The sequence below is a fragment of the Pungitius pungitius genome, chromosome 17 (assembly GCF_949316345.1).
Source record: "Pungitius pungitius chromosome 17, fPunPun2.1, whole genome shotgun sequence".
In the NCBI taxonomy this organism is placed as follows: Eukaryota; Metazoa; Chordata; class Actinopteri; order Perciformes; family Gasterosteidae; genus Pungitius; species Pungitius pungitius.
This window is the reverse complement of record NC_084916.1, coordinates 9656331-9677605: the sequence shown is the minus strand read 5'-3', so window position 1 is coordinate 9677605 and position 21275 is coordinate 9656331. Positions and strand designations below refer to the sequence as shown.

General features: G+C 44.3%; 2 protein-coding genes across 3 annotated transcripts in view; one reads left to right on the top strand and one right to left on the bottom strand.

Annotated features, from left to right (window-relative positions):
- Nucleotides 1–1558: 1558 nt before the first annotated feature.
- Nucleotides 1559–14832, bottom strand: mylipa (myosin regulatory light chain interacting protein a). The gene is made up of 7 exons (XM_037474796.2): nt 14596–14832; nt 13410–13600; nt 5527–5712; nt 4156–4353; nt 3820–3984; nt 2748–3165; nt 1559–1951 (listed from the first exon to the last, which is right to left on the bottom strand). The coding sequence occupies exons 1-7, from the start codon at nt 14680–14682 to the stop codon at nt 1763–1765; spliced, it is 1434 nt and encodes a 477-aa protein (XP_037330693.2). The 5' UTR covers nt 14683–14832; the 3' UTR covers nt 1559–1762.
- Nucleotides 14833–14989: 157 nt separating this feature from the next.
- The window catches only part of dtnbp1b (dystrobrevin binding protein 1b), a 230943-nt gene continuing 224657 nt past the window's right edge, over nt 14990–21275 (top strand). The window contains exons 1-3 of one of the 2 annotated variants that reach the window (XM_037475062.2): nt 14990–15104; nt 16185–16340; nt 17171–18445. In XM_037475062.2, coding sequence (XP_037330959.2) covers nt 17216–18097 — 882 coding nt within the window. In that variant the 5' untranslated portion in view covers nt 14990–15104; nt 16185–16340; nt 17171–17215 and the 3' untranslated portion in view covers nt 18098–18445. Of the gene's footprint in view, nt 15105–16184; nt 16341–17170; nt 18446–21275 lie in introns of those variants that run through there. The other variant, XM_037475066.2, reaches the window with a different exon arrangement.

Below are 21275 nucleotides of genomic sequence, written 5' to 3'. Positions count from 1 at the left end.
TAAAGGTTGTTGTATATAATGTATAACTGCTTTCAGATAACAAAATCAAAATGTCCCCAAAATCAATTTATAAAAAAAAAACAACAACTTTAATACTTTTGTTAAAAACAGAATATAAAAAAGATTTGTCAGTTTTTTTTTTTTTTTTTACAAAGTGGCTTTTGCTTCAGAAAACAGAAACAAATCACTACTTGTAAAATGTGAAAATAAAAAGTTCTTCCCCTGCAGTGACTGAGCTTAATCGAGTCAGCATTAAAAAGACAACGTTTTCCTTTTCTTAACAGAAAAAAAAAAAAAGGTCTGGAAAGTTCATAATATACAATGTGTTGCTGCTACATTAAGGCAAAACCCACCTACAGACACATGGAAAACTTCCTTGGTAAAGTGACAATGTTTTTTCTTCTTAAATATAGTCTTTGAATTTAAATAAAACTTTAAAAGCAAGTACGTATTGCACAGACAGGTCTCCTTGTACCCTTTTAAAAATATCAACTCACTACTATGTCCCAGAGGAGAAATGGATAGCGAAGGTTTTCAGTGGAAGCAGGCGCTGCTGGACAAACTTATTTTGTTTAGAACTTTGGTACTGCATCTAGTAGAAGAGCTTTCTGTGCTCTTCATTTTTAACTTTTCGTTGGCCCAGAGACAAAGAATAGAAAGTTGCACCAATCTAGGAAACCTGGCCTGTTGTTTGACAAGTTGAAGTTAATCAACAATTCCCGTCTCATGGTGAAGGAGGCCACGTGAGAGTCAGCAAGACTCTGCATTTTAAAAGAACCTCCGAGAACCCATTTGAGAGACAAGAATGGGACCATGGTGGTCTTAACGCCTTGTGTATCTCATTAGTATGCAATGCTATATCCAGGGGAGCCCTGCTTTGCCTCTAAATACCCCCTTATTGGCATGGACAACATGGAACATGAAATAGTCAAATATTTCTCAATAAAAACAAAAGAAATGCATATCACTCTAACAATAAAATTCCGTTCTCAAATCCAAAACATAAGCTTTAAAATAAGCATTAAAAAAAAAAAAAAAAAAAAAGACTGAGCATTCTATAGAGTGTTTAGCTATTCTAAAACACAAAAGGTTGATAAGGTTCTGCGGCTTAGAACCTGATGAGGAGCTGAGAAAAAAAAAAAAAAAAAGGATACATATTCAAAAACAAAAAAAGTTGTCTATTCTGTATCAGGTCGACTGATGCAATAATTTAAAGACAATGAGAGCCTAATCTAAAATCATCTTGTGGCAGGGCCTGCATAAAAACAACAACATCGGAACAGAAGGACATACAAACCAACGGCAAGAATACTAACAATCAGAGACACTGACGTCCAAAGGGGACGAGGGTAAATAACATTAAAACACAATCACACACACACACACACACACACACACACACACACACACACACACACACACACACACACACACACACACACACACACACACACACACACACACACACACACACACACACACACACACACACACACACACACACACACACACACACACACACACACACACACACACACACACACACACACACACACACACACACACACACACACACACACACACACACACACACACACACACACACACACACACACACACACAGGGAGTGGTACGAGTGTGTCAGTCTTTAAATATACTCAGGAGTTTCTCTAGGTTTGGTAATCCACGTAGTCCTGGCAGGAAACCCGGAACGGACCATAAAACGTTCCTTCCTCATGAAACCTGGTTGAGCTTCAGGGCTTCATGTGTGGTAGATCTTGTGGTCGTACTCCGTTGAGGAGCAGTGGGAAGCCGTCTCTCTGTGGATGGGCGCCGGGACGCTGCTGCGGTGCTGGTGGTTGTCGGTCAGCGTCAGGTTCAGCAGGCTGGTGCAGGTGGGCAGGTAGACGTGCTGCACGTGCTCCACCTCCGACCGACACACCGGACACATCTGAGGGAGACCAAAGGAAACGTATTTAGATCAACTTTTTTATTTAGTCCAATATTGAGCTAATTTATGCTCAAGTGGTTCAACTAATTCGTCAAAATGTGTTACCAATGGCAATACACTGTGGTATGCTTAAGGAATCTCCTTAAAACGATCATTTCAAGGCCACATTAAGAGATCTGAGTCAGATTACACCAAGTCAACAACGGTCCTGTAATCTATGATAAAGTGGGTCAAAAGCACACGTTGCCAAGAGGTTTCAACGCCAGCCAAACGGCACAATGCGAGCGAAGAGAACACGCAGCCACAAACACTGCAACTCGCCCCTCGTCAAATGTGCGGTGGAGAGTAATGTTGACTGCCATCCAGGCCACTAATTCGCCACCGCTCGGGTCATCCGTCTGTTCATTTTGAGACTGAAGGACACCGTGGCAAATACACAGAACTTTCTCCATCTTGCCTTCTTTTGTCTCGAGTTTTCTACAGACTTGTTTTCCGTCAATTAGCTGGGTCACGTTTCTTGGTTCAGCTAATGGAGGCAAGATTTGCCTGGCTGCTATAATCCCTTTCATACTCGCTCGCACCCACCATCTGCTTCCCCAAAGAGGGGGAAACATTTGGCTGATTAAGTGGGGGACCTTCAGGTCAGCAGAGTGCAAGCAGGACTGCTGGTTAAAGGTTAAAGTTCAAGTGTGATTAAAACCAAACCAATATCTATTTAGATATTAAACTTTTTATTTCTAAAGTACCAGTTGTAATGTCATCTCTCCCCCACAGAAAGAGTGAAGAAGAGTCTCACCTGCAGCTGATTAGCGCAGCTCTGGCAGCACACCATGTGGCCGCAGGGGCAGAACGCGGCGTCGATCTCCTCCTCGCAGCACAGCATGCACAGCAGGGCCTCCCTGAGCTTCTGCAGCCGCTCCTGCAGGGCTCGGTTCTGCTGGCAGCCGCCGCAGTCCAGCCCGTCCTCCTGCGGGTCGTCTCGGCTCGGGGAGCGGGAAGGGGATGAGCGCCCGTCGCCGCCGGACACCAGGTCGGCAACCCCGGCGTTGTAGAGCGCGCGCCGGGCGTGGTCGTAGACCTCCTTGGAGGTGCGTCGGATGTCGAAGACGTACTTCTTGCCCAGGTTGATGTTTTCGTTGAGGAACAGTGAGGCTAGGTGGCCCTTAAAGTCCCGGCTGTACTGCATCATCACCGCGTCTGTTACCGTGTCGCACCTGGAAAATCGAAAAGACGAGCCATGGTCACCACGGTCAGCAGAGTCGAAAGGGAATTTGACCAGACTGAACTTGCCAATCCCAAACTAATATGCTGTAGAGCTCAGAACGTCTCAACAGTCATCCAATATCCCCCTTGCACTGTTCCTTTAGGACACACCCAATTTATCCTGCACCGATGCCACATTCAACACTAGAGTCTGAGCAAGTGGGACGAAGACATGGCCACCAAAAATAAAATCTGTAGACTCAGGAGCTCAAAATACATCCCTGAAAAACAAAAGGACAGGGCTGTCTTTTGTACCTTTGTGGTACATTGGGTGACTGACAACCATTTCATAACTAGCCATTTGAATAGTCCCCACGACTTCAGTCACACACGCAAAAATGCCAACGCTGCCAACTGAAGATTGTGGTGTGCAATCCACATCTCCCTCAACTCATCCTGTGCGTATTTATAATGTTATGAAAAGGGAGCTATGTGTACACATGTGTGAGAGTCAGGAAGCGTTGCATTCCAAGTAGAGCAAAACAAACACATTTTAGAGGCCTTTTAAATTCTGCCAGTCTTTAGTGACTAGAACATTAACGCACGCTACGCTCACTAGAAAGGCCCAAAGCGGATCAGCCTTGTGAATGACTATCAGCTCTTACCTGTAGAAGGCGTGGGTCTCTGTAATGGCTCGGTACAGACCGCTGGCTGCCCGGTTACTGATCAGCTTGAACAAAAGCACGACGTTGTCACTCATGTCCTTGTTAACCGTCAAGTACACGCTCTTCCCCGACTGGGTGGCAATCTGGATGATTGGATAGCTTATCCTGAGATGAGGCAAACGGAGAAGAAACTGTTAGATGCTGAAAGTTCTTGGACGTATAGTTAAAAAAAAAAAAAAAAAAAAAGAAACTACAAAAACTTGTATCCTTGATACCTACGGCAACATTAAACCTATCACCACTAGAGCCATTTGCAGATGTCCGAGCGGAGCGTACCTGTTGACCAAGCTGAAGTCCTCCTTGCAAACGGCGATGCCCTCCGGGCCGACCCCTACGGCCAGACGTTGACCATTTGCATCGCGGGCCCAGTGCCACTCCACGCCATAATGCTCCAGAGAAGAGATCAGCTGCAGGGCCTGATACTCCACGGAGCCCTGGCTCAAACCCTCCAGAGCCTTGTGTCTGGACACAATGCTGCAGAGAAAGACGAGTGTTTAGGTTTAGTTGCCAAGAAAAGCTCAAATTCTGACACAGACTTCATCACAGACACTTGATATCACAGGAGTATTGCGTAAGCAGGGTGAAGAATTCAGCGCTACGGAGTGTGTTGGCTGTCAAAGTTGAACACATCCTCAGGCAGAAGCCTCGGATGCTAAACTGGTTCTCCTTTGCTTTACTTGGGAGATGAACGCTGGGGGGGGGGGGGGGGAGCTGATTCCTTCTTTTAGCGCGTGAAGTCTGCAGATTCCCACGGTGGTGGAAAATGCCTGGTGGCCATCGGTCGAAAACAAGAGTTATTTCATCTTGTTACTGCAACAAAGTGTTTTTTGTACTTTGAGAGTCTAAAAAAAAATAAAAAAAATCTTACTTTTTCAATTCAATTCTTTTGACAAAAATAGTTTGGTACTTAATGCATCTGCATACATAGTGTGCTGGATGTGAGCGAAGCTGTGAACAGTGGTGCCTCCTGGTTTAATAACAAATGTGAATGTGAGGAACAAATGGTTGCGGCTTCTGCACACTACAATGGGATCCATGTTCTCGGGCTGCTAATCCTTGCACTAAAGGAAGTTTTGTTTCACTTTTCTCGTTCGCAGAGAAAATGTTAAGTGGACGGCTCTGTCCGTGGAACCCTGTAAAACACGTGCCCTCTGATTTCCTGTCAGCTGCCTTTTGCCCAGTGTGTGTGAGAGAGATGTACCTTGATAAATAAAGAAAGATGCTGCCATTTATTAAAATAAAAAATAAGGGCTTAGCAATTGGGTACATCTTTGCATCAGACAGTATTGTCAGTATTGTCTCCGTCAAATGATAGAACACATCATGGCCTTGACCCATTATTTACTTTTCCTCATGTCTTCACTCTGTCGTTATTGGTTGGATTTTCTCCCTTCGAGATATTGCGGGGGCGCAGATTCAGGAGAGAGAACAGGTTTCAATGATTAGCCAGGAATTAGGACATACTACTACTACTACTACTACTACTACTAATATTAATAAGTTATCTTGTGTAAACCCTCCCAGCTCAACCTGTTTTCAGGTTAGAGCAGTTATTTTAAAAAATATGTCGACAACAAGTTTTTTTTCTCCTCAATTAATAACATTCCCCCTTCCTGCCCATGCTGTTTTATTTTAAGAGACTTGTACCTGTTGACGGTTGCAGTGTCGGGCTCCTCTCCGAACAGCTCAGAGTACCAGTACTTGGCTGTGTTTTGGTTGTAGTCGCCAAACTCGGCCTGTGCCAGGAGGGCGCTCAGCTCCTCCGCTTGTTCGGAGCCCATACGTAGGTGACCGTTGTGGAGGTCCTCCTTCACGTGCATGAAGAAGATGTGTCTGGTGGACAGGGGGAAGGAACAGCGATAGATACGTCAATGTCTTCACTTTAAGTTCGTCCAGAAAGAAGAACCAATAGTCTGGAATAACATGGTGCACCCACAAAAACGACCAACTTTTACTATTCAACTTACTCATGCATCATCGTAGATGAGTCAGGACATCTGGTACGTACATGCTACAGCAGGAAGTCAGTGCAAGGCTAGAATTTCACCACAAGCAGCGGGTGTTTGACATTTTCTCAAGAGCACGTTCCCTTATCATCTTCCTCAGAACACACTATCAAACCTCCTTTGCAAGGGAATTCACTTGAGGTTTTTAAAAGCAGAAGTGGAGGAGTTGCTCCAGTAGAGGAAGTACTTGGACTTTTAACGTAGTGATTCAGTGGGCTACTCTTCTTCTACTAGATCTCCCATGCCAATGCATGACCATGATGAACTTTACATGCAATATTGGGACTCAATAAGAGTTACAATGACCTTTATTCCATTTATTTATTTATTGCTTAGCTTTTAGGATATTTTCAAATGTTTTAGGTTTAGTGACTTTGGATTTGGAAATGCGCTATATGCATTAAAGGTATTATTATTAACCTGTCTGGGTCTCAGTGGCAAGTTGTCAAAATGCAGTCCAAACTGCCCCATTTACAAACAAACCTCTACTAGTAATCGTTCACCCGGTGTGGGGAAATCTGGTTTGAAATGTGTTTTATGAAGCGATGGTTGAGAAAATTGAGTTCAAAGATTACTGGTGGTCAAACAAAACAAACAGTTATTGTTAGGGTAGAATGATTAAATGAGAAGAACACTGTGTTCTGGTGTGGTCAAGGACCTTTCCATTGTTTTGACCAAAGGATGTGAGGAATTCTTTCCTTCTCGCAGCAGGAGCCCAAACGTCAAAAGGAGAAACACCCTGACTGACTCAATCCTTCAGTCATGAACACTGTTGAACGAGAGTAACCTGAACTGATCCTTGAGATTACCTATGACACAGTAGCCTTAAGAAGATTGTACTGGCAAAGAGCCTTTTCCCAGTCATCTACTTCTGTGACCACCAACCATTGCAACAGCATGTCAAGTCGTGGTAGAGCAGTTTGTTGTTACGATCAAATAGGTCATAAGCAAATGTCAGCTTGTTAACATTGTAAAACATAATCCAAGAGTATTTGTTGCTGATATCGGTCACTTGACACTGGCAGAGATGTAGGTATCACAGTTCTAGCAATAGAACAGTTTAGTGTCAAAAACATTATGGTTGAATTTACCCCCAGGTATGACTAAAAGCTGACTACGCCAGAAATAACCCCCCCCCCCCCCCCCCCTCTCCAATAAACCTCCCCCAGGCCAGTTCTCTTAAAAGCACAATGCAAATCAGGTCACACCGTGACTCGAGGAGATTTCAGAGGGACACCCAGTGTAAGGGAGTGGTAGCGCTCAGTACCCCCATTGGTACAAACCGCTTGGAAAACTCATCTTCCCGTCGGCCCCTTGTGGAAACCACAGGGGGAGGCAGAATAACCTGGAGGTGACGTTTCCTCATTCATCTCAGGGGGACTACAAACCAGACTCTTGAGAAAGAGGGCACAACAGGCAAAAAAAAAAAAATGGCAACAACAGAGGAACGCCTCATCCAACGCACATTCATGGCGCTTCCAAGGAGCAACAACAGTAGCGAAAGCAGCTGTGAGGCGCACATAACAGTCGCTCTACACCACGCCTGATAAAGCCAGACCATAACAACGAAGCCCCACAGCCGACCTAGCCTCAGGCATAACAAACAGTACTTTGATATGGTGTTAAACATCCCATTCCCTCCAACACAAAAACACACACGCACTGCTCCCTATTGTGTCAGGCCCAGCAGGGGTCAAGTGATGTAGCGCTGCTAGCTAGCTGACTATCTGATGCAAACAATAGGGCTGACTGGAGTTTACTACATGGCGCAGACAAAAGGTTACTACAGGGCAAGCCGTAGAGGTTACTATAGTTCGAACGGGGATTAAGGTTGATATTTGTCACTATGCTGCCATCAGGTAATGTAATACATATCTCAAATAGCTTCCTTCTGGACAAGTCTCGGCCTATAGGTTGGGTGTTGTGACAGAGTTACCAGCATGATGCGTTTTAAACACCAATGTTCCCAAAAACAAACCATCTTTGACAAGGCGAGGCTGAGCAGGAAATGTACAGTAGAACAGGTTGACAGGCCCTGCGACAGAGGTAACCAAAGTTCAACAATAGGTGTTCCTGCATCAACTTCCCCGAGGCTGAATGATATGCCAAACACCACAATAACAGATCCCTTAAATCCACAACACACAGCTGCTTCACAAGCAGTCACCCCGCTACCGTATCTGCTCGAAATATCAGCTTCGTGCAGCAGGGACAACTCACCGAAGTCTTGGCTATCATAACAAGCAAAAAATGTTTTGTACAGATTATCTCTACTGCCTTCCTGGGGGCCTCCGGAGTAAGCAGAGCTTCTGGGAAGGATGTCCGTTCCCAGCGTCGGCCTGCTCGGGCAGCGTGGAGCAGCTTTAGCACCTGTCAAGATCCATACTGCACTTTGGAGAGATAACCGTCAATAAATCCCATTGTTTCACATGGTGTTTGAGGCCAGATTAGTTGGATGTGGGGACAACATTTAAGACCTACTGTCTCAGTTTCCCACAGGCCTGTAACAAATAGCTGACGAGAATAGAGGCAAAACAGATAAACGCTAAACCCAACAGACCACCTAAATCACTGTGACAGTCGCCAGCGTGACTTGACCAGACAGAAGCACAGGAATCCGCCTCTTGTTGGGACATGAGGATGCCATGCTGCATCAGCTTTTCAAGAGTAGCTCAAACTCTCATTGTGCTTCAGCTTGTTTGATTCCCCATGTCGTGACTAACGTGCATTACTACTCGGACACATCTGCACGTGCATCATGACTCTCATCTGTGGACATCGTCATTGCAGCATTGCCCGCCTTCTTTAGACTTTGCTATCGCAAAAGAGTAAATGACAGGTACCCTGTGCAGATCATCTCCTGGTCTATAGGAGTGTGTTGCTGTGTACATCTCATCATTGCCTTTTCCGTAAATCTAAGCCCAAGAGGCTTTCGTGTTTACAGTTGTATAACTCCCGTCAATGCTCACGGCATATACAAGAATTAAACCCTATTCAAAAGGCCGCTGTGGGGGACGGAGAGGTAATGTTGAGTGCTGCCCAACGAACGTTTTAACACTGCCAGCTGGAATAATTAAATTTAAGTCTACCAGAACACTGAGGCAAAAGATCTGAACTGAGGATGTCAAAGTAGTTTAGCAAATTTCGCCATGAAATAGAATTTAGAACACAAAAATATAAGAATTGATTCTTCCTTTCATACCAGAGAATGGAAGGAACAGACTTATTCAAGTAACCGGACACTCATTACCAAGTCCAGTCTGTTCTGCCCATTTAAAAAGCCATTGTCTCATTTGAATGTTTTCTGCCCCAACACAGGGTCCATTCTCAGAGTAGGGAGAATGTCAGCCGCTTCACTTCACAGAAGAACAAAAAGTCCCCACAAAATGAAACCCAACACCTCTGCCTGGAGACAGCACCTCATCCAGCCAATCACCGGTGGAGTTTCAGAGCTCGTTGGCTGGGCTCTCAACAATGCGGCTTGTAGGCTAGTCAAATGACACACTGACAGGAGCCGTGTGCTGCAGGGTTACTATCGGTCAATGAACTATGGTAAACCCGGCTCTCCCCCCCCAAAGGCATTGGTTGAAGGGAAAGTCAGACTGAAAAGCTTGACAGTTTTTTTTTTTTTTTTAAAGTTGCAGAAGAATAATCTCAAGCACTAAACATGGCCCAGCCTTTGCTCTGAGGCATGTTGAACAGCAAGAAGAACATAGAGGCCGTTTGTATGCCTCGTGTTACAGGCCAGCGCTCTGTACTGCATGATTAAACAGTGACTTGAGCTCTGCATCAATCCGAAATCCAGGTGCCAAAGAAACACTTCCGTCGTTCTTGGAAAAGTGGCTAATATTGTGACTTTACACAAGACAGATCAGGGCTAGGTTACGCAAGTGCACTACAAACGAATGAAGAAGGGAACGCACAGCTAAAAGACGCCGACAATTTGGAACACTTGAAGACCCACGGGCATCTTTGTGTGATCTTAGGTTGGATTGTCTCTGTAGCCTCCCACAGTGAACTGACTAAATAACCCCCAATTCTTATTGGCAAATGTATGAAAATAAGGTTCATGCAGAATATTAAGTAGAAGGCTTCTGTGATTGAGCAATCATGCTTAATGCAAATTTGTACATCCATGCAGTCATTTAAAAAAAAATATTTTCTCAACCGAGGCACTACAAAAAGCGTTGGGACCTTTTCCTCAGGAGGAAATGAAAGGAAAAGCCCTTCACATATCGATCATCTGTCACGGGGTCAACGCGCACTTTTACATGTGCGGATCGGGTCTCCTGTGCCACTGACCAGAATGTCAACTCTGGAGAGCAATGACACCAATTGACCCCAGTCCTGAAAGTGGGACTTAACGATCAAATAGTTGTAGTTTTATTTGTTGAGTTGAAAGTAAACTTCATAAACACCCGAGGAGGTAAACAAGTGAACAATTGGGACCTTTGATAAAGCCTTTACCAAGAATAGCTGTAGCCTGTCAGGATATCCAAAGTTTGCCTGATCAGAATGCTAATTACGAGGGCTAATGAAAGGAAAACATTCACATATTTATAACAGAAACACCCCCGAGTCAATGTGTTTAATGATGCGGATATCAGAGGCTGTTGTTGAGGCCCCTGGGTCAGTGTCCCTTAACCAATGAAAAGTATTATTGCCTTCATGGAAATTAACAGATTAAGAAAAACCCATTTATTCTCAGGCAAATATATTTTAGAAAACTTGTTTTGTTCTCCACTGGCTTTGAATCAAAAATAGTTAAGCCAAGAAAATGTTACAATGCAACTGTGTCAAACCACTGGAGGGTTTGTATGGCCCAGTTTTCAGTATCGATCGGCCAAATTTACGTAATTACATTAATAATGGATCTATAAAATACGAGGTGTGCTTTTGTGCGCCGCATAATTACGCCATTGCGTGAAGGTTCCTCCTGTAGCTTCGTAGCCAGGCGCTCTGGGCTTTTTAAAAGATGATGGTTCAGTTTAAAAAGTACTTTGAAGGTGTAGGATTTTTCAAAAGAGTCCATTCTTTTAAAAAGCTTTAGAAACCAGCTCTTAGAAACACACATTTGAGTAAGTGTTTTGACAGTCAAATTGAAAATAAACCCAGCTTTTAAACAGTACATTTAGTTTGTGCGCTGAAGAATGCTGCAACAGAGCATGAATGCCTTTGTGCGTGCTCACAACTCGAGTCACGTGCGAGTATAAACACAGCCTAAGCCTTGCAACTCAAATAGATATAGCCTGCACTTTGGTGATGCTCAGTAATATGTAGATACATTACAGATTAAGGAATTTGGTTTAAATACGATAGAGATCAGCGTTTGTACATTTTTAGAGCAAGTGGGCCCTTTCAAAACAAGAAAATTAATTCACACAAAATAGCGTCCCCAAAATAGTCCGCTCCATGCAAGAACATGAGTTACCTGCTGGCCTTTTACATGGCAGCAGAGTACACAGCAGCTTATATAAGCAGCTCTGTGTGCAGTGAGCAGGTTACGTAATGTGGCCTTTAAGAAGGGCGTTGAAAAAGAGGCCCGGCCCCCAGTCCAAGAGTCGTGGTACAGTTCTTGCCGCTTTTGTCTTCCCTACAAACTGTTGTGAACGTTTACTCCAGCACACATGCACTGGTGGAACGAGTGAGACACGCTGTATGGTTATGAACTAGGTGTGTCCACAGTCTTGGGACGAGTTTCCGCTTCTGAAACTTGTTTTCGACCAGACAGCGTTTCAGAGTTAACGCGGTAAACATGATGTTGCGCATGCTCAAATATCTGTACTCATTCCCAGCGTCACGTCGTAATAAACATAAAAAGTGACTGCCATGATGACGAGTGCTCGCTGGCCTGCCTGCAGTCAAAGCAGGTCGTTAGTAGCCTAAAGTAGGTCAAAGGTGATAGAGCAAGAGTGAATTAAAAATACGCCCCAACACACCGATTCACTCACATTATGAACATACTCTCTGCAGGTGGAGGTAGACATTTTAAATGTCTGGAAAAGTTTGGTAAAATACTAATTAACCTCTTAAATGATGTCACACGAGCAGATCGAGGGCACGATGGCTGCACCAGGATTAAAGCGCATCTTCACAGCATGTTGGCATGCATAAGAATCTATGAGCAGCGATCCCACATATCATTGCCTGCCACCTCACATCCTAATTTTTTTTTTTTTTACAACCCCATAACCCCCCGCCAGCCATCTGTGGATAACCCCTGCTAATCTAGTGGAGGTCAGCGCACAGGCAGCCAAGTGTCTGTCAAGCCCCACCCCCCCCCCCTCCGGGCTGCCTTTCACTTTTTGTTTCAAACGGACGCCAAAATACGGGCAAAAGCACTGGGGGAGTCGGAGCGTCAGGGTGGACATGGGGGTGGTCATATCCTACAGTGATAAACATGTGGCAGTAGAATAAAGTACAGCTGAAGATGGGACAGTGGGGGAACTGGGAGAGCGTACAGGACGACTCAGCAAATCCTGGCCGAGGCGGAGACATGTCAGTTTAATTAAGTGCTCCGGTGGCATGCTGCGTTTGAGTGGGAGCAGGAGGGCAAGAGCTGCGTGGAGGAGTTTTAAAAAAAGAAAGAGACCAAACCGTCTGGCCTCCCTCTGCATGATGGTTCCAGCTCTGCAGCGGGAAAACCCCTGTGGCAATGCCCGAGGGGAATGTAACATCCACGACAGACACCGCGTGTAGAGGAAGTCTTTTGGACAGGATTACTAATTCTATTTATAATATAAAAACAACAACTGGGAATGGGAAATACAGTCAGAATCTAGACTAGTCAGTTTGTTACTTTGCTCTTAAGTGTTTTTTTTTTTCTTTATTAAACTTTGTTAACTGCTATGCCAAGTTTTCGCTGGCTATGAAGTGTCCAAGTTAATAATTTACCTGTAGCTTTCAAAACATTTAGTAAACACTGCATCTCTATGAAAACCAGCTGCTATCTGTGACCCGTTTTGACGAGAGAAAGATAACCGTTGGAGGAAAACAACCTACGCGCTCACAGTTCCCAAACAGCATCTGCAAAACCCCCAAATGCAGCAGCGTGCCTTTGTTCAGACAAAAATGACTACACGCACAATTGAAACAAAACAAGCACAACCAAAGTTATTTTGAGTTGAATGGGGGCAGTGACAGAGGTCCCGGCTGTCCCTCAGATGGTCTCTTGGGGTGGGCACACAGCAACACACAGCCCCGGGGTCTGATGAATCACATTTCCTGCCTGGGTGCTCCACTGAAACGACCTTTAGTAACCCCAGAAGGGCTCGCCGGTGAGGTTACTTCAGGGCATTCTACTGTATTGTAAACAGTATCGGCACGTTTTGGAATTTTTTTTTTTTGGCCACGCATTGCGCATCATGATCAGTTCTAAAAGGTATGTGGTAAAGAAAAAAACAGACCAGGTCTAAGGGTTACCGAGCTCTTCAGAGGAGGCAACATGACAACATGCATGTGCTCGGGCCACAAAGGAAGTTATTATTGAGAGTTTATGAGAACACGCAATTTCGGTAAACACACCTCGTCTGTTCCTGCAGAATGAGATGGGGCTCCACGAAGAACTTGACCCGCAGCCTCAGTCGACAGGGCGTCACGTTATCCATCTGCTGGCATATGCGGTTCCTCAGATTCAGCCAGAGGTTCTCTCCTTTGCTGCCCGTGAACTGCAGTCCAAAGTAGTCCGCTTCAATTATGCCCAACTTTCTGCAAACCTGGAGAGAGATGAAGGAGTTTTTTTTTTTAAACATCATTTAGCAATACAATAACCCATATTGGCAATAAATCAACAGAACCCCCTAATACAGGACTCAAAGTTTCAGAGGATTTGAGAGGGAAGCAAACAAGGCTGTTATCACTTTCATCATTTGGACTTCTGCTTCCTCATTCCTGCGACTACAACACAGACCAGTCCCATCAATGTGAAAAAGCTCGCGATAGAGTAGATGTAAACTCTGAGCCTCCTTTGGGGTAAAAGGGTTCATCAAACCCACACTCCCACGCCCCGTGAGGGGCCGTGGGGTTATTCAGTGACGTTCACACGGCGAGTTGGGGACTCGCCATGCATTCGAAACAGCGTTAAACGCCCTTTGGTACAACGACAACAATTTGAGGGTGCATCCAATGTTTTTTTTGTCATTTCTCCCTTGCATTGTGTACACGTTGGAGGTGAATAGCTGAACGGTTTATTTCAGACTCAAGTTTCTGTTTGAGTGGAGCAAGAGCTTTGGCTGGTTGCAAAGGCAGAAGAATGAACTCAAGTAACCTTGACAAAGCCATCCGCCTCCAACTAAGTAAGCCATGCATGTAGATGCGAGCAGTTTCAACCGATGCATGGAAACTTTTCCTTAGTTATATGAAGCCGTTCGTTTTCGACAATACATTGACATTTTAAAGTGTTTTATCGTAGCAAACAGACAGTTTCTTTTTTTTAAACGGGACATTTAGTCTCAACGTGCAACACAGCAGACGGACCGCGAGGTTTATTGACATAAAAAGCAACGTTACACCGTGATTAATAAGTCGAGAAGCGATGGCATCTTATTCAGGTTTTCCTCTTTATGCAGAAGCTGGAGTCGCAAATGAGCGATCGAGATGAAGTTTAGGAAAAATGGAAAAGACAACCAGAGCACGGCGGCACCGGCAAACCATAACATATTGTTTGAGAAAGGAAGGAAGAAAATGTGATGTGTATTCCAGCAGAGCCTACCTTATTCAGACAGTCTTCACCGTGCGCCTTCGCATCAACTTCCACTTCCATCACCACCGAATCCGGCCGAGTAACGTGACAGAGCATTTTGGCTGCGTATTCTGTGAATCTTTGGTGTGCCACCCTTTAAAAACACTTCTCGAGCCTTCTTAAAACCACCAACCCCTACATCAAGCCTTCGTCACTTTCACAGCCCTTCAAGTCCTTATGGCGAGTCTGAAGCCACCAGCTGTAGGCTATATCAATGAAATGCCCCGTAGGGACCCGCCCACTTTTCGCCGTCCAACGGCGGCCAGTTTGACAACGTCGCTGGGGGAGTCCAACCAATCAGAAGTCGCGTTACACCCGCACGCCGCTCCGGCTCGAGCTCCTCGCCCCGTGAGCGGAAGCGCGGGGAGTCCACTGCGCCCTCACCTGGCTCGCTTGATGCAACTGAACTAAAATGTGGCTTTTCGACTCACCTGCTCCTAATGAATTAGACATTTTAGTGAACTTCAGCATACCGCGGGGTGAGTTGAATGGCCTGTGTACGGGCTGGTGTGAATAATGTATGGTAAAGCGGTCCAGAAATAGCTGTTGTAGTTGAGGGAAAAAAATAGAAGAAATACCCCGCTCGCTCGTCTGCAGCCGCTGTCCAAAGCTATTAGGAATTGTTTAGTTCGATAAAGTTGGAGAGGTAGTCACGGTGGCCATGTTGTCTCTGGCCCGTTTGCACACGATTTATACGTTTGTAGCCCCGCTTTGTGTCCTTGAATCGATGACACCTTTTGCTAAAATGACAGTTTGCTCTTTTTGAATTAAAGTTATTTGCTAACTGCTTTGGCAAGGTGACGACGTCCCGTCAGCGCAGAGAGTAATGAAATGATGATAAAAGGATTTGGGGAGAAAGCGGTTTGGCCTTTCGCCACGTCGGTTGAGCCCCTGGCGTGATATGAAATACTGCTTAGTTGTATTTGTGACTACTTAAATGATTTATAGAGATTTTTTCAATAGTTAAAGGTTTATTCATCCTCGTCTCCCCCTCTTCTCTAAGAGTATTATTCATGAACCGCGACACACACACACACTAGAGAGGCCTGGTGTTCAGCCAGGGCCTGTCTCTGTCTGCCAAGGGACATTTTAGGGAAGACACAGCGTGCCTCTACATATTTTTTTGTGCTCACCCACTACTGTAATTTTTGGCCTGCTCTCAGCGACTCAAGACACAAAATGACCTGGGTGGAGCTCCTAAACACAATCAATTCAATTAAAATGAGAATGGGGGTAAATATGACAATCTTAGTTTTGTGTTTAATAATTTGAATTGTTAAAATGCTCCTTAAATGTGGGCGTCTAAGCGACTTTGATTGGCCCGTTGTGGAGGAGGAGAAATGTACAGCTAGTGTTTTCTCTGAGATTGCTGATCAGCCCTAATGTTGGTACGTGTAATTTTCCTGAACACCATAAAGTGAAACTGTAAAGGTGTTATCTGTTACTGATTTATAACTTTCATAACTCTCTTGTTTCAAAGATATGTTCCCCTCTGCCCCCCACACGCTTGACTGGCCAGATTTATCAGCTGTAACGTGTGTCTTTCTGTGTGCAATAAGGTCAGCAGGTCTGGAGTCTGCCGTGGCTGGTGTCCTTTTGCCCCGAGGTGATGCAAGAATGTGTACGCTGAACGCATGGAGACGTGCCGTCTGAACAGCGGTCCTAGAACCATAAATGGAAGAGCAAGATAGTGACCGTCCATGTGTCCAAAGAAGGTACTTACTGACACACATACTAATGATCAAGGGTTATTAGTTGACGTTGTGCAACGCAGAGATGCACAAGGAAATGAATATGTAGCCCATTCACAACGCAAGAAAAACCTGGCAAACAAAACTTAAACACTGGTGCATTCCCGTCGTGCGTTTTTTGAATTTGTGTCAAGAATGTAAACCGCAGCAACAAAAACAGTCCTCCGGGTGAATAATATGTCTGACGTCTTAACATTAAATTATACAAAGGGAAGTATTTCCATCAAAAAATGTTTCCATCAATTTTGACTGTTAGATTACCAATCATCATTAGGTTAACACAGTCCACCTTCTCTACTAACATGCACTAACTTAATATATTATTTGGAATGAATACCAACAAAACAACAGCTGTAGAAGAACTAGAATAAAAAGAATAGCTGGCAAAAATCATTCATCAAAGGTCCCCTTTTGCACATCTAGGTCAATTTTGGGGGTAGTGCATCTTTTGCACCATCTGGGTTCTTGCAAAAAAAACAGACCATAGCTGACTCGTGGATTGCGGCTACGTATGACATCATGTAATGTGACATCACTTCCCTCTGAGGCAAGTCACGGCTCACTCGACTGGAGCGTGAACACATAGCCACACAGGGTTTTCAGTGTGTGTGTGTGTGTCTGTGTGCATGTGAGCACATGACTCCGCGGCGTCATCACTGCCCATCTCCATAGCCAAAGCTGTGCCTCTTGAAGCAGAGATTATGTCAGAAAGGGCCATGCTAGCAGAGCTGCTGCGGCTGTTGTTGTTTTGGTAGCCTTGATGACATCCCTTTTTTAATTCTAACCGTCAAAAGGCAGCTGACGCATAAGGCAAAAAGGGACGACCTGTTTGTGCAATTATGAGGAAAGGCCAGAGGACGTGCAGCTCCTCTGAGTCGGAAGAGAATCAACAGCCGCGGTCAACGGATCATAAAGATCAGGCTTCGGCAGGTGGATGCTCGGCCGATGAGAACTGGCCGCGTGGGTTTGCTGTGGAGGTGGAAAGTGCGATGAAGAGGAGCCAGGGGTTCAGCAGCTCCTTCAGCTTTGAAGAAGAGCATCGGCCTCGGCCAAAGAGAGAGGCTAGAGAAGAAGAAGAAGAAGAAGAAGAACCGCCGCCGCCCCCACCAAAGAACTCTGACGGAGTAACCGAGCAGGTGGAGGCAGAGTTGGCGGCAGAATGCATGCGGTTGGAAAAGGACGCTTGTCGTGACACAAGTCAACCTCTGAGGTCAAGTGTTTTCAGGCCTCAGCAGTTGTGGCTGGCCATGACGAGATGTCTCTCCATGCGATGGCCTCCCTGTCTGTCCATCAACAGGCAGAGTAACAGGAAACTAGCCTACCAAGCGGACATCGACCAATCAGACGACGCACGCTCTTCTGTCGGCTCCGAATCCACCAATGAGAGCTCTTCAAGTACTTGCACCTCGGATGACAGGGAAGTGACACTGGTGAAGGAAGAGGAAGTACGAAGCAGAGGGGTCCGAAGCGGCCCGGCACCGTGTCGCTGGGTTTCTCGCTCTTCACCCAGGCTGCCAAGAGCCAGACAAGCCACTGACTCCATGTTAGCCTCGTTGATCTTGGAGAAAGAAATGTTCCTGAGGATTGAGTTGGTGGAATCGGATGCCGAGAGAGATGATTTCTGCTGCCGGGCTGAGTGGAAGCTTTCAGAGAGGACAAAGAAACTGGCAGAGGGTGTGTGGCTCTCGGGGAGCCAAAAGAACGGCGGGTTGACCTACTGAGTTAGACGTTTGGTTGCCTTGACGGCGTCGTCTCTGTGTTGTTCTCCCCATCAAGTTAGATTGGTTATTGCAACCATCAGTACTTTGGTTACGGTTATTTCATGTGACCGCTGATGAAAAGTGGCACAGACTTCATGAATAATCAGCAGCATTGGTTTGGCGTGATGGCTGTGTAAACTGCCGTGTGCTGGTACAAATGCAGTGTCTGTTGCGAGCTAATTAGAAATGCTATTTTCAGAAACGCTGTGCAGTTGGTGGTGCTGTTTATTCATTATTTTTCTGCCTTTGTGTCCCTCTGAGAACATTTTAACTACCTGACTCCACGCATTGGTATCAATGGAGGTCAAATATTAAATGTGACTTTTTTTAATAAATGCCTTTTTGAGATACAGGTTTTTTTGCATGACTTTCTATTATGCCAAGTACAGGTGGGATGTTTATAGTGTTGGAAAGGAGAATCCTGGTTGCTACATCATGCTCAAACATCCTTGCAAAAAATGTATTTGAGGAAACATTTGGAGAATTTATTTTTTCATGAAAGTTTAATACTTACACTAAATTAGGATTTACAGTCATGGTTTGAACAATAACCAAGAACCAATGTATTTTTATACACATACCAACAAACTTCTACAGTCAAAACCCAAATGTCATGGTCTCTGTGTGCCAGCAGTCTTAAGCAAATCCCACAGACTTTATTTTACTTTCACCTAGTGATTAGTGTCTTTAAAAGTTTCATACAGCATGTTGGATGCCTTGGGGGTTGTGTGAGTGAGAAGATGAATTAAATTATTTAAATGTATTTCATGTCTGTCGCAGTAACTACATTTCCAAGACTCTATATTCTCTCAGCTGAGGAGAATTATGAGTAGTTTTTCTTTTTGTCCATCTCTTTGCAGACAGCTGTGCAGTGTCTCTGCATAGCTGTCTGCCATCTCTACATGCATGCACACAACGGAGCTATGCAGCTTTGTTAGCAGTAGGATTTCATTGAACCATGTCGCTATCAATAAGTATACAGACATCACACAATGCAATGCATGTTTTATTGGACTGCTATCCCAAAATAAACCAACGTCTAATGTATTGTTTACTTTAACAGTTGCACACTGCGGCGGTCTTTATCGTCCGTCTTTGCATTTCACGGCTCGCTTGTCATGTTCTTATTTCAAATGAACTTGCTTCCTATTTCTGTATGTACAGCCGTAGCTGACGATAAATCATGAAAACGACAAAACACTTTGCTCCCTGGATCACTGGAACGTTTTTTCAGCAGACTGATTCATGCAACTGAATGCAAATGGAGCCTATTGGCACTAAGGAGTTGACGTAAGGTGCAGAGGCACAGAGAGAGTTGCTTGGCTTTACTGCCAGGGCCAGTTACCCTCATGACTATGACAAGCAGTGCTGGGGAAAGGTGAGAATGTAAGGAAATGGGTGGGTATCAACAATATTGTTTAGATTCTTTTGTTTCTTTTCGATATGTGTGGTTTCCGGTGTTTGCATGCTTTTTGTATGCAGATTTAAACTCTTTATTGTGCCTGTATTAACATCCAGAAGATGAAAAAGCAGGAGTTGAGAATGAAGAAATGTCTAATTAGGCAACTTGTGACTTGGTTTAAAGAAAGCACGAAAAAGGAAGAATTACGTTTGTCACACTTCTGAGCCAGAAGTTTCATCCCTAAAGCCACAACACTGAGAACCCATCATTCCTAATGACAGCCTCATTAGGCAAACGATTCATGTGCAAGTATTCAATTACTACTTACTACTAGTATGGAAATGAGGAGGGAATAGCAACCAGCACACTCAAAGTAAATATTGCTTCTTATTGTGATTTCTAGGTGATATATGCAAATTTGTTTCAAATTGTGCCGGATTCATTGTCACTAGGTCATTTATTTAAAAAAAGATATGGATAGATATAGCTGCTGAAAATCTGCATTATAAAAAACGTAATGTAGAAACTGTTTGCTTCAAACCAACTTTGAGTTTTTTTTAATGAAATGCCATGAAGATCCTCAAATATTTAACAGCTTAAAATGATATAATTTTCTTCATTTGACATTGTGCTGGACAGCACCCTAGATGAAAAAGTTAATGAGATTGAATTTTTCATTTAAAGTTGTATTGCTTTTTGGTTTGGCAGGGTTACATATGTCAGTCACATAGATAATAGATAATTATTGTTATAGCCATCCTGGGATGACAGTTTTCAGGAATTTGCTACTTATGAAAAGTAAGATGTAATTTCTCTGCAAGTTAAGTAGAAAACGTGATACACGTTGTTTTGAACCTATTGATCTTAACGGTTCTATCTAGAGGAGTCCTTATCGAGTCAAATCGTATCTTCTTCACAACTCCGACCGTTTTCTAGCAGTTCTACTGAGCATAAAGCCTTTCATGACTTTGTCTTTGGTTGGCTGATCAAGAGCCTGACCTCTGATGACAGGAAGCACTCACAAGATTGTAATGACGCCATCTTACTCTGGCAAACGTTAAGCCTGCAAGAGGGAAGTGTTCCTCATTTGTCACCAAGAGAGGGAGAACGCATAGAACGGCATGTTCCTCTTTCGTCTCCTCAGTCATAAAAGCGCGACTGTAAACTGTGCTGGAAGGAACCGTCCCCAAATATAGTTATGTAACGTGGTGATGGCTTGCAAATCCCAGCAGAGGACACGCGTTCCTGTCGTCAAAGGACAAATGGGCCTCAGGAGGCTCGCCAGACTGTAATTGCTTTGTCTACTCGGCCTCTTTAGTTATTTTCTGTATTAGATTTGATAAGCCTGTATGCTGCCTAAAAAATACATTTTCCAAACCTTCTACCCTCTTTTAGACTATTTAATGACCAAGTCCTGAGAAGGAAAAGAAGACATGCATACTTACCTCATGTAAATATTTGTCCGGCTCTTTGCAGAAATGTTAGGAATGTATTAGAACTGTGGGTCTCTGGCCCTTTTGTCAGGCTTCAACTAAATCCGTATATTGAGTCTTTGCTCACTGCAAATAGGTCACAAGTTCAACGCCCAGTAAAAATACACATCATAGGCAATTTCTGTTGAGAGTTTTGTATTAGAAGTATTTCCAAGGTTAATGTGCATAATGTTAACATCATGCAAGGGGGAAGGAACAAACCAAATTATTAACTTTGCCCTTATCGGGAGCATGTAGAAAGGAT